Source organism: Balaenoptera acutorostrata, chromosome 16, assembly GCF_949987535.1.
Source record: "Balaenoptera acutorostrata chromosome 16, mBalAcu1.1, whole genome shotgun sequence".
NCBI classification, from domain to species: Eukaryota; Metazoa; Chordata; class Mammalia; order Artiodactyla; family Balaenopteridae; genus Balaenoptera; species Balaenoptera acutorostrata.
The window spans coordinates 38781053-38798323 of record NC_080079.1 but is presented as its reverse complement, the minus strand read 5'-3'; the positions used below and the strand labels follow the sequence as shown (position 1 = coordinate 38798323).

Here is a 17271-nt window from a genome sequence, read left to right as displayed (position 1 = left end):
AAAGAAAGAGGAACCACATTTAATTTAATGTTCTCTGAGTTTAACACCTTATTCGGGAAATGAGATATTGTTTAACTACCCTAACGTGTATAAGTGTTATTATTTTTAACAGAAGATAATATAATTTAACTAAACTTGCACTATTGGCATTATCTTCCCCTTTTTTCTTTCTCAAAATGAAAAAAAGTTTATATAGCTGATAGACTGAAACCATAAAATAATTTATGTGACAACAACTGTAAAGACAGAATTTATTGTGTGCCTCCGGTGTGCTAGGCATGGGACTAGGAATTTTGGATATACTATTCAACCCTTATTACATTTCTGGGAGACACTATTAACTTTACAGTACAGATAAGTAAAGCTCAGAGAGATTGAGAAACTTACTCATGGTTACAGAGCTATTAGGTTGAATCACATGAAAATGCTGGTATTTGAACATTTTAAATGACAAAGACAGCAATATAATATAGTTCAACCTAATTCTAAGTATAGAGTTATAATTTGAAACTAGGTTTGTGTGATTGCAAAGTCCATGGAACCATGGAACAGAACCATACTTGATAACACTGGTTATTTTTGACCATCCATGATAATAAAAACCAAATCATGAATTATACTATAAGGAATTCACCACTTACCAAGCTTGGGTTAATATGAACTCATCATTTGTGGCAAGGTTCCTATGCAAGATATCATTTTAATTCCATTGAGATAGAAAAAAGAGATAACTGCTAAACCATGGAAGAGGAATGGCACATTTGCAGAGCTTATCACATATTTTCTAAGTTAAATATCTCAGCTGGAGCACAGTTGTTCTTCAACCAAGTATTTAAAAAAAATCTTTCACAAAAAGAATGGTGGGATCCTTTGAAGTGTAACCTTAGAAATCAAGGTCTGTGTTACAGGGCATTATTCAAAGCAGATGCATATTCCCTAGAGACCACGGTAAACTTGTTACCAAGAATACTTGGATCTCTTTGGGAAGACAGCTTGATAAAACTTCCAGGTCTTACTGGCAATACCTCTGATACTATGTAGTCAAGTATTCCCCATGTAATAGGCATGGGACAGGGTCTCCAAAAGAGGTTTCTGATCATTCTAATCGCCAATAGCTCACATATGTTTTTTCAACAGCTTGCAGATTTGGCAACTAGACAGCTCATTCATTTTATATGAGGGCAGTAGTAACAGATACCTAGATTGTCTTAGGGGTGAACAATTTGCTGACTGCCATTACTTTTCCTTGCCTGCTAAGTGGGTGACCAGTACTGAAGTATTAATTCTCAATGTTATTTCGGAACAAGGGAAGGGCATCTCAGAGCTGCATAAAGGACGACTGGCTCAGCAAATATTTCCTGAGCACCGAATACACACTCCTGTTATGCCACGATGTTAGAGTCTATCTCTTATATTTTCAATCTTGATGAAGATAAGAGGGATCAATTAATGGATAGCATGTGTGATAGACAGCGGCATGTATTCCCGCTAAAGGAGAGAGCTGCTAATCTGGAGAAAGCAGCAGCTCTGCAAACAGGGCATATCAACTCTTTAGCCCATGAGACATTCAGATTGATCTGAGGAAGAATTCTTGACAGTGAGAAAAACGGTGAAATCTTTTCTGAGGGAGCTGAGGCAAAGGAAAGTTTCCATCTCTTTGGTATAGTGCTGTTGTGGTCCCAGATAAAAATGGACCAGAATGAAGACTTGTCAAGCTCTCATCCAGTTCAACAAGTCTTTACTGTCTCCCAGGACCTGAGGCTCACAAGCTGTCTGAGAGTTACACAGTTTTACAAGACTATTCTCAATCTGCAGAGGTTTTGAGATGCCTCCAGAATGATGAAAACCAGGCCCTTGTCTGGGAAGCAGAGCAGAGCACATCATTTTGAGCCCTGGCTTAAAACCCAGGGTGTTGACAGCTTCACTTCAGGCTGCAGTAAGGACTTAACTTCAAGATACTTCAAAACATTCAGTCCCATAGAGAGAGCATTTTCCCAATTTCCAGCTCCCTCAACAGATTGACCTGGCTGCAGGTATTATGGAAACAGTAAGTTGAGCTTGCTTTACTTGAGGTCCAGAGGATGAGGAGTTCTGTCTGCATTCAAAATAAGATTCTCAAACAGATGTGAGGTTTTTCCATAGAGACAGCAGACTCCAAATCTCTGCACAGGAACTAATGTGAAGAAACCATAAAGTTCCTAATAATTTCACCCTAGATATTCCAAAAAAGTGTCTGGACTATGTTGATTTACAAAATAACTCTCCAATAAAAAGCTCCCATCGATTTAAAACAATTGCTCAATCCAGAACCACACTGAGGTGGTAGGGACTTGTGGGAGGAGGGTCACAAAGTAAATTATATAGCAAACAAGTTACAAGTCTACATAGCAATCCCTCAGGTCAAGCCAGAGTCTCTACTACTCTATGTAGTATTCTCTTTCCTCTCTCTTCTCTGCTCCTTGCCCTCCCCTTAGTCTCAGAGTGTCTGAAATTTTTTCCTCAGTTAAGCATAACAATTTAGCTCTCCTTGTTCTCACTCTCAAACTGGCATCTAATCTCTCCTAGGTGCTTGGCAGACAGAAGAGCCATCACTTAAAGGGATCATAATTACAAATAGCAAAAATTAGATGTCATTACATTTAATACAGCAGCGCCTTCATTACACGATAGCTACATACCAAGTGACTTGACTTTTGTTAGTGAAGAGGTCAGAGGGACTGTGGCAGTTCCTACCTGTGTACCTCTGCTGATTTTTCCCTCCTTGAGGTAAACTGGCCTTCCTCACCTCCTTACAAAGCCAACAGAGGGTCTTCCCTGGCTATTGCCTTTCTAAATTGGCAGCAGTGATGGCAGCCTCTCAGTTTTTCTGTTGTTCTCATCTATACCCTGTAAATTTCAGATCCATACATTTATTCATCATAAACAGTCATCTGATTCTCATTCCCCTCTTCTCCCCCTAATAGTGGATCCAAACTACACTCAGTCACCAGCACATCTGGCTCTTGTGTTCTGGAGGGACTCTTGGACAACCTGAAGATCTTTTGTAAATCTCAGCCTGACAGCTGCATGTTTAGGCCAATACCACAAGTGAAAATACCACTCTCAGAGGGCAGGGCAGGCAGAACACAAAGGTGGGATGCTGGCACAAGAAGAGACCTGCAGATGTAATGTTCAAGACTCACTTCTTAGTGTGGATGCTATATACATCTGCAGTTTGGAATTGTTTATAATTACAGAAATGCCAGGCAGCTGTAGACTCTAGACTCTTTACCCTTTTGCTCACTGCTTCTTGGACATTTCACAACTTATTTGTATTTATTAAACTTTTTAGCAGCCCCAGGAGAAAGTTAAATAATAGGCTATGCTAGAGTTTCTGAGTTTTTCATGGATTTAAATGTTCCACAGTCCCCATTTTTCATTTCTTCACCTGAAGAAAGATTATTAGATTCATGTTGACAAAAGGTCCCAGGTCTTAAGCATCCTTTTAAAAGATCATAATATCGTCACGAGGCAGCATGACTCTCCCCAGTTTTGATCATGCATGTGAGTTGTTGCTCTCTATACTCAGTGCATCTATTTATATTTATGAGGACTCATACTTGACTCCAAGTCACTAGTCCAACAGAGCCTCATGTATCAATTTCCTTCAGAATTTCTCATTTGAGTAGACGTCATAAACATTATGTTTCATGAGGGCAGAAACTATGGAATCCTCATTTCCAAGCAGAGTGCCCAGCACACAGAAGCATCCAATACATATTTGTAAATAATTATTTGACCGAATAAACTGAGAATGGAAAACATATAGATAAAATATTTGTGAATTCAATTTTTCTGAAGGAAACTTCCATAAGATATATATTTTTCCCAGTAATATACTCCTTAGGATATTTTAAAGGTTTATTTTTGATGTTACATATTTAGCTGCTTTTCCACTTTCCCTCTGTCTCTGGCATTGATTTTCAGACTGAGTTCACTTGCTTGGCAAGTGGGAGGACAAGTGTTATCGTGGATGTAAATCTTTCCCATTGAGGATAGCTTGATAGGGAAACCAGAGGCTGAAAGGGATCTGTTTGTTTTTACTTTGTGTGCAAATGTTCTCCTTACAAAATGGATTGAGTTATCTCATTTTCTAAAGAAAACCCATTTTTAAAAGTGGCAAATATTACATGAAATAAGAGTAATCTATTTCATAATTTGTCCCTATTACTTTAAATGACAACATATGATATTCATTTTTATGTATACATGTTTTATGTAAGTACATTTATACATGACACACATACATATATATGTGTATATATATACATATATATATACACACACACACGCACACACACACACATATATATTTTTTCCTTTCTGAGAGAGCAAGGAAAAAGATTTGATATTACAATCATGTATCATTCTGTGGCATCACTGTAATAGTGAGATGGATATTTGTAATTAGTATTTGACTGCTGTTTATTAAATTGCCTTAACAGATTCATATGGACAGCATCAGTTACATAATTGAATTACAAATGACTATGTCTATAACACAAAAAACACAATATTATGAATTTTGTAACTGGTTACTGCTTGTTATTTTAAGATGATGATTGCTATTTTATCTGAAAGCTCTGCTTCTGGAGTTGATATTTTAAAGAAAAAGCTTGAACTGGAAACCTGACAGTTTTTCATCATCCCAGGTCTTTTCCTTTCCTTTTCTCCCCCTCATCCCTTTTTCTTCTCCCTCGTCCTTTTTTGTTCAACTTATAAAGTGTTACCTATCTGGATTGCATTTTCTGCAAATTTAAGGACAAATAATTGCACAACGTTTCAAATCCAAAAGCAGATATTTTGTGTGGTCAATTGCATGGCTATCGCTTAGTTGGAATAATCATGTACTCCCCTAAGTGAAGACAAGGTGACTGGATTTATGGCCCCAGGCCTATCCCAATTATTTACAGAATTTCATATTATGCTCCTATCTTTTATAAAGAGTTGATGTAACAAACAGTTATATGGAATAATCTTTCTGCATCTTTTGTAAAACAGCCTTTAAAGGCATTATGCATTATATTAGTGTTTGTTACTCAAGGATCCTAACAATACAATCCTTGAACGTATAAATTCCATGTGATGCAAAAGTTTGTTCACTTGTTTTCTTTTTGGATGAGTCGGATTGTTTCCTTTAATGAGATATTTAAAGCTATATAATTATGGTCATTGGCCATCACATTTCTAGAGTTGCGGATTGTATTAATCCGTGTGGTAGGAGTGTGAGAGTAAAGGAGGAACACACAGGAGTGTTTTCCCTATACAGGAGATAAATGTCTTTCACTTGCCCACTGCTCCCTATGCCCCCTGCATGACAGACATTGCCAATTGTTGGTAGAATCCTCTTCTACTGAGTCTAGACACAGTCTTGGAATTGTTCTTAGTTTTTGCCCCAGGTGATGATTACCTGTTAAATGATTGGCACCTGTGTTGAAATCTATTTATCATCTATGTAGGTCTAATCTGCCTCTTTCTTAGGACTTATGCTAAGTGCTCCAGCAGAAACTGGCTAGATGTTCACCAACCCACTTTTTATTCTTCTTACATGCATGGGTAGACTACGATTCCAGCTTTCCTTCCAAATAGGTATGGCCACATAACTGTTCTAATCAATAAAACGTGACCCCTCCTGATATGTACCATTTCTAAGTCTAACCCTAAAAATATCCTATGTGCTCTCCTCCATTCTTTTTCTCATCCACTTGTTTGATTCCTATGAGCAAAGTGACTCTATAAGCCACCTGAGGAAGCTGGTAGAGTCAAAGGGTGGAAGGAGTCTGGGTCTCTGAGTCACCTCTTTGATGAAAGCTACCTTCCAATCATAAACACCTGTTTGGGTCTTATGTGAAGAAGAAACAGACTTCTGTTATGTTCAGGCCATTAAAATTTTTGATTGTGTTTGTTACAAAACCTATTGTTACAAAACAAGGGTCATACAAGATCACATCATTAGCAAGTTTCAGAGCCAGAATCTGAATCTGAATCTTTTAAAGTCCAAATTCTTCCCACAGTGATAATCTTATTGATAATTTAAAATATTATCCATGTTAATGATAATTCACATGACCTTATTTCGGAACTTATTTCAACCTAAATTGTCTCCGGTTATAACCCTACCAAGTTTTGAGTTCATCTGCAACAAGTCTTCTTCCACCTCTAAAAAAACTCAGTATCTTCCCACTGATGACTTCAGGACTAGACTTCCCCATCCTCTCACCTGGCTTACAATTCCTGCCCAAGTACGAAGCATAAACGGTGACATCAAGTCAGGCTTTCTCAAGTGTGTCCTGGGGAACAATTTCTGTGGGACGTTAGCAGGTTTGGTGCCTAAATAAAATATTCCATGGTCAAGTACATTTGGGAAATTCTAGATTAAATAAAGTGAGAAGGTGTCTTCTCTATAGGAATATTTTTAATAGGATAATATGCCCTGAGATTCTCTAAAACAGGGGTAAAGTCAGTAGCATTTTGCAAACTTATTTGATGACAGAGCCCCTTCACAAAGAGCATATCAAGGAACTGATGTTCCATTGAACACATTTTGGAAAGCACAAGCCTAAGTGTATTGGGTCATACCCATAATCACTGGTATGGGTCTAATACATCTTGGAATTTAGCCCCTCTGCCCAAGGAGACTTTTGTTTCTGGTTTGTGTACTGTCTATTCCTGACATTTGACAAATGATTACTTCTTGACCTTTGTCTGGTTTGGGCTACTAATCCTGTATCCTCTGGCTCTCTTCAAGACTTGACAACAGACTTTATTTTGTGGACAGTTCTGCCACCCTTTGTCTGTCTTGTTGCTGCCCTACCTGACAGAACACAAATGTTTCCCTTCATTGATTGTGTATATTTATAGTATTAATTATTGGTTCAATCGAACACCCCAAATAAAGGGTAGAGTTGGGTAGTGTTAGTAACATAAAGAGACAATTCTTACTGGCCTACTTAAATATCAATGTCAATAAAATACAGTGGAGTTACACTATATGGACATTTATATTATGTGAATTCAAGTAGATATACTTAGCACCCTGGCCCCAGATAGTGAGAAAAAATAGTTTAAATGCAAGGCAGTTAGTTAGATTTTATGTTAGGGAATGCCATTACTGGGGGTCTCCCTATATTTTAAAACTTGCATAATCCAAAATTAATTTTTCATAAAACTGACAAAGGAAGGAAGGTATTTCTTTGCTGTCTGAAGCGGCACCACCATGGGCTGTAGCAAAAACATGGTTCCCAATTCACCTGGCCCTCAAGATTTAAAACTGTGTGATTGTTAATATAAAAAAAGATTCTTTTGGTATTTCTATTATTTCAAAAGCTGCCAATCTTGTGAGAATTTATTAATATTTTTATGTTGTACTCTTTCAAATTTGCATAACTCTGATTTTATAAATTGCTACTACATAGTAGTGTGGGTGCTTTCACTCACCATCCCACTCCATTTGCACAGCGATTTAATCTGTTAGGAGATATGACTGCTATTTCTTTCTTTCCTGCGTGCCTTTCATAGTAGAAGATATCACTCTGTCCTATAAATGCAAACCAACAATTTCATCTGGCCTCACCCGAATAAACTGAAATCTATTGAATGCTGGCAAAATGCTATACTGAATTTACTGAACATTATGTTAGTCTCCAAAATGTCACATAGTTTTAAGATATTTTCAAAGATAATTTTGAATATACATGATTCTTCTCTTTATGTGCCAACTTTACAATTTTATCTCTCACATAAGGTGTGAATCTACTTGAAGATAATGGGCATTATTTGTTGCCAACCCAGCATCCACTATTCCCTTCTTTCTTCCTAACAAACCCCTGTTTTAGTCAGGTATCTACCCTCATATGACTAAAGGGAAGATGATCCTGATACCAGTTCCAGGAGTAGATCTTGATTTCTCTAGGGTTGTAATGGTAGTCCCACCCTCCTTGCCAGTGATTGGTTTCGGACTGGTTGAGTCACCCAGTTATGACCTATGAGATACAAGATAGTCAGTTGAGGGGTTTCTGGAAAGATTTCCTTAATTCTCAGAAAGGGACTGAGATAGTAATAGTCCCTCTTCTTCCTAAGCATGTTGCTGGGTCTGGATGTGACTCCAATAGTTATTGCCATCTTGCCACCAGTCCTCTGAGGATGTCAACATTAAGAGTGGAAGAGAGCAGAGATGGATAAACCCTAGGTCCTTGAAGATGTTGCTCTGTTATTGAATCAATCAGTCATGAAATCTCCCCAACTTCTTCCTTTTAGATAATATTATCGGTTAGCTTGGGCTGCCATAGATTGGATGGCTTAAACAAAAGAAATTTATTTCTCTCAGTTCCAGAGAAGGCAAGTCCAAGATCAAGGTGCCAGCTGATTTGGTTTCTGGTGAGGACTCTCTTCCTGGCTTGGAGACGGCCTGCCTTTTAACCTTCTCACTCTCCTCACATGGCCTTTCCTTGGTGTATGCCCAAGAATAGAGTTCTCTCTCTTTCTCTTCCTCATTTTATAAGGCCAGCCTTATAATTAGGATTCCACCCTTATGACCTCATTTAACCTTAATTACCTCCTAAAAGCCTTGTCACCAAATATAATCACATTGGGGGTTTAGGGCTTCAACATATGAATTTGGGGGGGTACAATTCAGTCCATAGCAGATAATATAACAAATGTCCATATGTTGTTTAAACAAGTTTAACTTGGTTTTTCTGTTATGTATTACTAAATATACCCTAACAGATGTCATATCTTATGAAGCAATACACAAAGGATAATGTCTAATTCATGACATATAACAGAAGATCAAGGGCTATTTTCCTTTTCTCAGAACAAAGCAGTTGTCGAGTTAAAAATGGTTAGTCCATTGCTGTTACAGGGCATTTCATGAACTGCTGATTGTACATATATGTGGTATCATGTTAACATAAACAGTCCAGCCCTTAGGGAGTTTTAAGTTATAAAAGAAACATTTTTCTAAGATCATGTGCTCTGATATAAAAACCATACTCCAGCCCAGTTCTATCATTATAAAGTTCTGGCAAGCCAAGAGACGTTAGTTGGTGATTTTATCAGGCAAGACTTCTAACTAATGCTTGATGAAACCATCACTGCACCATAAAACACCGTAACAAATTGAAGTGACTATTCCTTTCAAGAATTCAGTCATTTTAGATCATTAACGTTTATTCCACAAAAAGCAATTTCTTAGCAATCACTACAATCCTACAAATAAGAATATACTTTCACCTTTATGCCTGAAATGAATCAGTTATGTTTATTCTTGCAATTCAAATCTAATTTTAATAACTATCTTCAACAAAGAAGGTGGAGTGTAGACTTTATCCCATTCTAGTAAAGCTCATATGAAACATTTTACCTATTATTTTAGTTACATTGTACACAAAGTAATTTTATGTAGTTTTCCAGATGAAAATTAAATAAATACAATTACATTGAAGTGAAGGATTTTCATAACATAGTAAAATTCACTTTTTATATCTAGCCTGGGAAGTGGAAAGAGCAGCACTTGTCAAATTTTAAAAACAAAACCAAACAAACAAAAGCAAACTCCACCGAGAAATAAATGATGAGAGATAAATTTGCATATAGGTGGATCCATATTAAAGCAATAAAACTTGGGCCATTTTGAAATCTTAAACCTTCTGACACTATTTTCATAAACTCAGTAATACAAACCATGTGGTGAATGATTTTCTGAAAAACTTTGCTGGTTTCACTGTGTATTTTACTATTGGCCAAATGTGACATTAAATTTTATCCCCTGTGGCTTGGAGTTAAATGCTTGCTCTGTTCAGAATGGCAACACTCAATTAAACAGCGTTTTTCATGATCTACACCCACCATTGTTACTGTATTTAAGGGAAATAATGGGGGTACTGACCTATATTGCGTTTCTTATTATCAATGGAGATGAAGCGAATGCAGGGATTACTGGTGATGTACTGCCCAGCCCAAGGGACATCAATCTTCGTGCCAGCTTCATAAAAGAGGCCCAGCGCGTAGCGAGAGGAGTAGCTCACAGACTCCAGTTGCTGCCTTTGGCATTCACTAATTACTGTGGAAGAAAAAGTACAGGGCATCAAACTTTAAATTATCATCCTTCCTTTTAGTACATCAAATACAAAACTCCTTTAAACCAGTTCCAACTGTTTCTACCGACTCCAGCTCACTTATGATGAATTTTGAAAGGTAATGTAAAATAGCATCAGCTCTAATTTCTTTGCAGAGTGATTACTGTCCTTGGCACACTTGTTTTCATCAAGCTGTAGGTCCAAACTCTTTAGACTGGCATTTAAGACTCTCAAAATCTGACACCAAGTTGCTTTTCTAGCTTTGTGTCCTACTTATTATCCTGGGACTGGCTGGCAACATTATAGATTCCATACACTGAGCAGGGTTTTTGCCAACACTTAACACAAGCATTTCACCCTGTCTTAACAACCGCCGTATAAGGTAGAATATTCTTCCCATGTTACCAGTGAGGAGACTAATGCTCCATCTCTTATGGACCTCTTTAAGTTCTTCCATGTCATACAGTCATTTGTTTGCCTGTCATCTTTCTGTCAGTGGACTATCATAGTTTCTTTTCTGTTATAGTCCTCTACCCTATTAATCACAGAAATACAAAGGATGAAAGTATAAAAAGATAGAAAGGCAAACACAGACATGCACAGTTAGTTAAAATGTAGGAGGTAAATAATCAACAAATGGAAAGATTGGGAAAGGAATTAGGCAGGTTTGGGTTCAAATCCTGACTCTACCACTTACTAGGTAGGTGACCGTGGTCAAGCCACTTATTCTAATTACAGTCCTTTTGTCTGTAAGTGGCAAAAATAGTACAGGATGCATTAATCTGTTGTGAGGATTACATGAATAATGCATAGCACAGTGCTTGGCATATGATAAGTGTTCATTAGCCATTTTTTCTATTATAGAGAGAAAAATATTTAGCAAAATGGGACAATGTTCCATCCTGGGATGAAGAACGAAAAGACTTCCCTCACGTTTTAATTTCCATATCCACTCTTCCTACCTTTAAGGGTCTCAGGGAGCTGCTTGTTCATGTACCACATTAATAATTTGGGTTTCAGAGAAGGCAATAGTTCTATTCTGAAGGCTTAAGTCAAGCCAGTTCAGAAATGGAGCATATGAAAAATTCCCATTTAATTGCTGAAAAATATCCTAATCTAAATCAGTAGGGATTGGCAAACCTCAAGGATGGGGGTAACTTTAGCTAAACCTTAGAGAAGTGGCTTTAGGAGGAAGAGAGAAAACAAGAAGGATACTCAAATTATTTAAGCACAGTAATAATCCTACACATTATCACAGCATATTCTTGGCTACAAAACATTTTTAGAACTAAGACCTCATTTAATGTTCACAAAAGCCCTGCAAGATTTACCATTCTAATTTTACATCTCTGTGAAGCTGAGATTCAGAGAAGTTAAGTAACTTGCCCTAGGTTACACAGCTTCCAAGTCTGTGCGGTCAAGATGAAGCTAGAATTCCCGCATCGGAGTCATGCCCATCTTCTTTACTCCACACTTCCCCTCCTGATCTGTAAGTCTGAGCTTCAAAATGAACTTTAGCATTTCTTTCTCTTCTGACATTAATGGTTATTTTGCACTCAGAAGTAAAAGCCATCATTCCCTTTAACCATCATTTTCTGTCTTATTAAAAGATTTATCTACTTGATGAACAAATGATCTTTTGACACTGGCCTTGTTACACTCAATGTATCCTGGGCTTCATTTTATTATTTACTCTACTTTTAGAGTTATGGGGCCTGATATTATGCTTACTGCTTTCTGAGCTGGAGGAGGTGAAGGAGACTAACACTTGCAGTTGAGCACGTATTGTGTATTTGGGAGGTTATCACTAAGTTTCCCATTTTTTCAATTAAAAAAAGTAAACCTACAAAACAGTGAAGTCAGTTATTTAGCAACTGAAAGGGCCTAAAACTCTTTTTTGAAAAAAATTTTTTTTTTCTTTTTACCAAAACCGAAGGGTCAACTAGGTTGACAACCAAACTGGACCTTTTCCTCCCCGCCACACACATTTGCACATTTAGCTAGTTTTTAGACAAGCTGCCAAGTGGCAAATCCCACTGGGAAGACTTTGAAAAGGTAATTGACATCTATATAGAAACAGAGGTTAACCTTAAACACCCTTGTCTGCTTCAGGGGCTCTACAATTCATTCTGAGAACAGCGAGGTGAGACTTTTGACTGAAACAATCTCAACTTCTGAACATATTCATTTACAAAAAAATTTACCTTCAGGGCCCAGAAAGTTTATAATTGTTGCAGGACCTAACAAAATAGTTTTATTTCGTTTGAAAATTTTTTTAATGCAAAATGCTGGAGGGAGCAGCCCTAGGTCATGGATACATATATTTTGGCAAGAAAAATAATAGGTTCTTTACTACTGTGTATTCAAAAGGGCCGTATATCCACAAAATGAGGCTCATATAAAAGTGCCTGATTCCAATATAATGAATCTTTACCTGGACGTCATCCTCATTTAATTCTGAACTACTAGGATTATATAATCTCTGTAATTATACACACACAAACACACATACATGTATTATATATATATATAATATATTTTATGGCTATCTGATGTAAATAAAGTGGCTCTAAATTGCATTGAATGGGGTAGTTTACATTCATACTTCTGCCAATTAGGAGAACTGTCCTCATCCCATTCTCCTTGTGCCTATGCCTGTGTGTGCACACATGTATGTACATGTGGGTATGGGGGAGGGGAAGAACAGAGGGAGAAAGAGAGAGAGGGGGGAGAGCAAAACAGAAGACCTGAACTGTACTCCCGAATAACATCAAGTGAGTAATTTCATTTTTTTGTTTTCTAATGTAATTTCATTCTTTTAGTCTCCTAACATATAAAAGAGGGCTAGACATACATATTCTGTCTTATTTCCTATGTGGTTTGGTGATGATCTCATTCATTCATTCATTGCCTACTTTATGATGCCAGGTATCGTTCTAGATGTGAGGGATATAATAAAGAAAGATAAAGTTCCCTCTGTCAGGTAGCTTACATACTAGTGGTGGAGAGACCAGTTATCAATAAATAACTAAGTAAATGGTACGACAGTTGGTGATAAGAACTATAAAGAAAATTAAAGCCAGGTAAAGGGATAAGAGTGACAGGTCTGCGTAGTGAGGCTACTTTAAATAGGCTGTCAGGGATATATGTCTCCTCCGAGGATTTTATTCTGATTGACAGGGGAACCATTACTACTGGTTATAAGCCAAGGACAGATATGACCTGGCTTCTGTTTTAAAAATTATCATTCTGGCTATAGGTGAAGATTGCAGGGATGCATGAGAGGAACTGGGGCAAACAGCTATTGCAGTAGTCTTAGATGGGAGGTAACAGTAGAGAAGGTCAGAAGTGGTTACATTTTGGACATAATGTGTGTGTGTGTGTGTGTGTGTGTACACATATGCATGTATAAATACATACCTTTGAATTATATATATTTTATAAATATATGTGTGCATGTATTATATATATATGGATGGCACATACACACACATACATATATATAATGTAATTTTAATTGAGGTTTAATATACCTACAGAAAAATATGCCTTGAATTTTCATAAAGTGAATGCACCAGTATAATCACCAGCCAGATTAAGAAACAGATCATTACCAGAACCCCAGAAGCTACCTTCTTCCTCCTTTACAGGTACTCCTTGCCAAGCATAATCAGTAATCCTGAATTCTAACGCCATAGATTAGTTGAGCTGTTTCTGAATGTCACATAAGCAGAATGATGTTGTATGTCCTCTTTGTGTCTGGCTTCTTTCACTCAGTATCATGCTGGTGATATTTTAATTGCTGTTACATGTAGCTGTACTTAATTCTCCTGTGGGATAGTATTGCTTGTATGTATCTACTACACTTTATCCATTCTACTGTTGATGGACATTTGGATTGTTTGCAGTTTTGGGTGATTACAAAGGTACTGTGAAGAACATATGTATGTGCTTCTCTTGGGTATATACTAGTATAGGAATTCCTGGATCGTGGGGTTCCCTTATGTTCAGCTCTGGTAGCTACTGCCAAATGGTTTTCTAAAGTGTACCAATTTGTACTCCCACCAAGGGTGTATGAAAGTTTAGTTGCTCTACATCTTCATCCACATTTGCTACAATCTGCCTTTTTAATTTGGGATGTAGTGATATCCCATTGTGGTTTTAATTTGTGTTCCATGACGACTAATATTTGGAAGCTTTTCCATGTTTATTTGGATATTCTTTTATGATTGCCTGTTCAAATCTTGGCTTATTTTTCTTCTGGGTTATCTGCCGTTTTCTTATTGCTACGTAGGAGTTCTTTATATATTCTGGGTATGAGTCTTATATGTGAATTATAAAAGCTTCCCCCCCCCCCCTCAGTAGCCTGCCTTTTTACTCTCTTAATAGTGTGGTTTGATGAACAGAGTTTTAATTATAATTTAGTACAATTTACCATTTTTTCATTTATAGTTAGCCCTTTATGTTCTGTTTAAGGACTCTGCTTACTCCAAGGTCTTGAAGATATTCTCTTATTTATTTTCTCTCAGAGCTTTATTGGTTTACCTTTCATAGGATTTTGGATATATTTTGAAGATAAATCAGCCAGAATTCCTGTTGGCTTGAAAAGGTGGTGTGAGGGAAAGAGATCAAATGAGAATACATGGGACACTACTTCTCACCTACCCTAGTTAATAAACAACAACTTTGTTGTTCTATAATTTTAAAAGTTACAATATAAAAATAAGACACTACATTATAAGCAACTTGAGGAAAAAGACTGTGCCTCATGAGCTTTGTGTGTCCAGATCCCAGGACAATGACTGATGCAATGTGGGCATTCCATAAATAATGATAAATACATATCCATTTTAGAATATTTGGAAAGTACACATAGTTATAAAGAGGCAAAAGGGAAAATAATAATCACTATATTCTCATTACCCAGAGAAACAGCTATCAATATTTAGACTTTTTTCCTTAAACATGGCTGTGACCATATCGTACATACAATTTTATATACTGCATTTTACAAAATATCTCATTGTAAACATAATTTTTAATGCCCCCATACAATTTTAAGGAATGGATGTTGTGTAATTTGAATTTAACCATTTCATTAATGTTGTACATTTGTTTCCTTTTTTGTCCATTATAATTAAAGCTGTTATGTACATCTTTGTGCATAGATCTTTATTTACCTTTCTAATTATTTCCTTAAGACAGAATATTGGAAATGGAATTACTGTTAAATTGACATTCAGAAAGACGCATCAATTTACACTTCCAACAACAGTGTATAAAAGACCCATTTCACTGTTTCCTTGCCTGTGATTATTACCTTTTCTCTTGATAACTTAATAGGAAAAACAGATCTCATTTTAGTTTTAATATATATTTCTTTACCGACGAGACTAAACATTCTTTGTATATCTACTAGTGCACATAGTCTCTTTTGGAAAAAATCTGTTCATGCTGTTCTGCTAATTGGTCTATTAAATTCTTCATGTTTTTAAGTTGATTTTTATCAATGGGTGATATAGAGATTCTCCATTTATTGTACATTTTAAAATTTTTCCTATGTGCTGTTTAATTTTTAGTATTGTATATGATATCATAATATTTATTTAGATAATCTATCTGTTTTCTCCCCTTCCTTCCTTCCCTCCTTCCCTTCCTCCCTTCCTTCCTTCCTTCCTTCCTTCCTTCCTTCCTTTCTTTCTTTCTTTTCTTTTTTCTTTTCTTTCTTTCTTATTTCTGAAGGTCTGTGTTTTCATAAAAAAAGTACTGCTCTCAACTGAATTTCTCCTTACCGAAGGCTGATGTTTTTTGGCATGACAATGAATATTTCAATATTCATAGTAAAACAAACACCTTTTAGCATTAACTTGGCATTCATTATCAATATTGTAGTTAATGGTAAATGTTCACATTGATGGTCACTCTGTGCTCAAAGCAGTAACCTCCTTCTAGAAGTTTTGTTGTTTATAGCCAGTTATAGAGGATTGCTAATTTCCCAATTTGCTACCATATATAAAGAATTTCAGCTCAGGGACAGTTGAAGTTAGGAAGTCAATTTGTATTATAATTATTTAAGCTCTGCATCAGGGGATACTGGCTGCTCTTGATTTGCTTATTATTGCTTTTATCTTTTATACTGAATTCCAAGAATGTCAACAAGTTTTATGCACAAATTCAATTCCTAATATTAGACCATCTAGTTCTGTGGGTACATGAAGCCAATAGTATTTTAGCCAGAGTAGCTGGTTTCTCTTTACTCAAAGTGGTTGTAGAAATAGTGCTGAAAGACCCATTTTCCATGAATAGTTCTCCTAGCAGGCCAGTAGAGTGTGAACTTTTACTATTCGTGAGTCACCCCTCTCGTGTACAAGCATCCCAGAGCCAGTCTTGTTTCACTTCACCTGGAATAAATTGAATGTTCACATGGACTCTGTAGGTATAGAAGTCTTAACTCCTGGAAGCACATTTTCAAAAATAGTTTTCTCAAGCAATAAATCTAAAGTTTATTGGGGACAGACTTCAGCAGTTATATCTATGTGGGATTTCCCCAGGGAAATATTTCTTTCATCCTGAGAGGTATCTTTGGAGTCAGAAAAATTTGGGTTTGAGTTCTGGCTCTGACACAGAATCTGTGTGATCTTGGTCAAATTGCTTAATCCCTCTAAGCATCTGTTTTCCTATAAAATGAGAATGATAACAGTGCTGGCCTTAAAGGATTGTTAAGAAAATTAAATGAGATAATATCAAGTGCTTAGCACAATGCCTGGCAAATAAGTGTATTGCAAAAACCCAACACTATAGCTCTTGAATTTAAAATCCTTTAGAGGTGTCTATATGTATAACATACTTTATAAAAAGTTTTTAAAAAGCCTTTAGAGGCAACATCCTAAGTTTCAAGCATATCAGGATAATACTAAATCAAAGATATCTCTTTGGTAAGTGGAGTATACATACTGGATACACTTCACTTTTCAGAGCAGAGGGTAAAAAAAAACAAAGCTTTTCTTTGAAAAGTAAGGAGTATTAAAGATGCTAAAACCATTTCAGATAATAGTTTTTGAAAAATAAAATAAATTGTGGGCTTTTTAGCTATCTAATTTAGAATGCTGACTGTTTCAAAGATTTATATTTTGAAAGGAATGAAAACCCATAT

General features: G+C 36.4%; 1 protein-coding gene across 3 annotated transcripts in view; it reads right to left on the bottom strand.

Annotated features, from left to right (window-relative positions):
• The window catches only part of RNLS (renalase, FAD dependent amine oxidase), a 290024-nt gene that overhangs the window by 56859 nt on the left and 215894 nt on the right, over window positions 1-17271 (bottom strand). For all 3 annotated transcript variants that reach the window (XM_007179153.3, XM_007179152.3, XM_057531202.1), the window contains exon 5: window positions 9929-10102. In XM_007179153.3, coding sequence (XP_007179215.1) covers window positions 9929-10102 — 174 coding nt within the window. The remainder of the gene's footprint in view (window positions 1-9928; window positions 10103-17271) is intronic.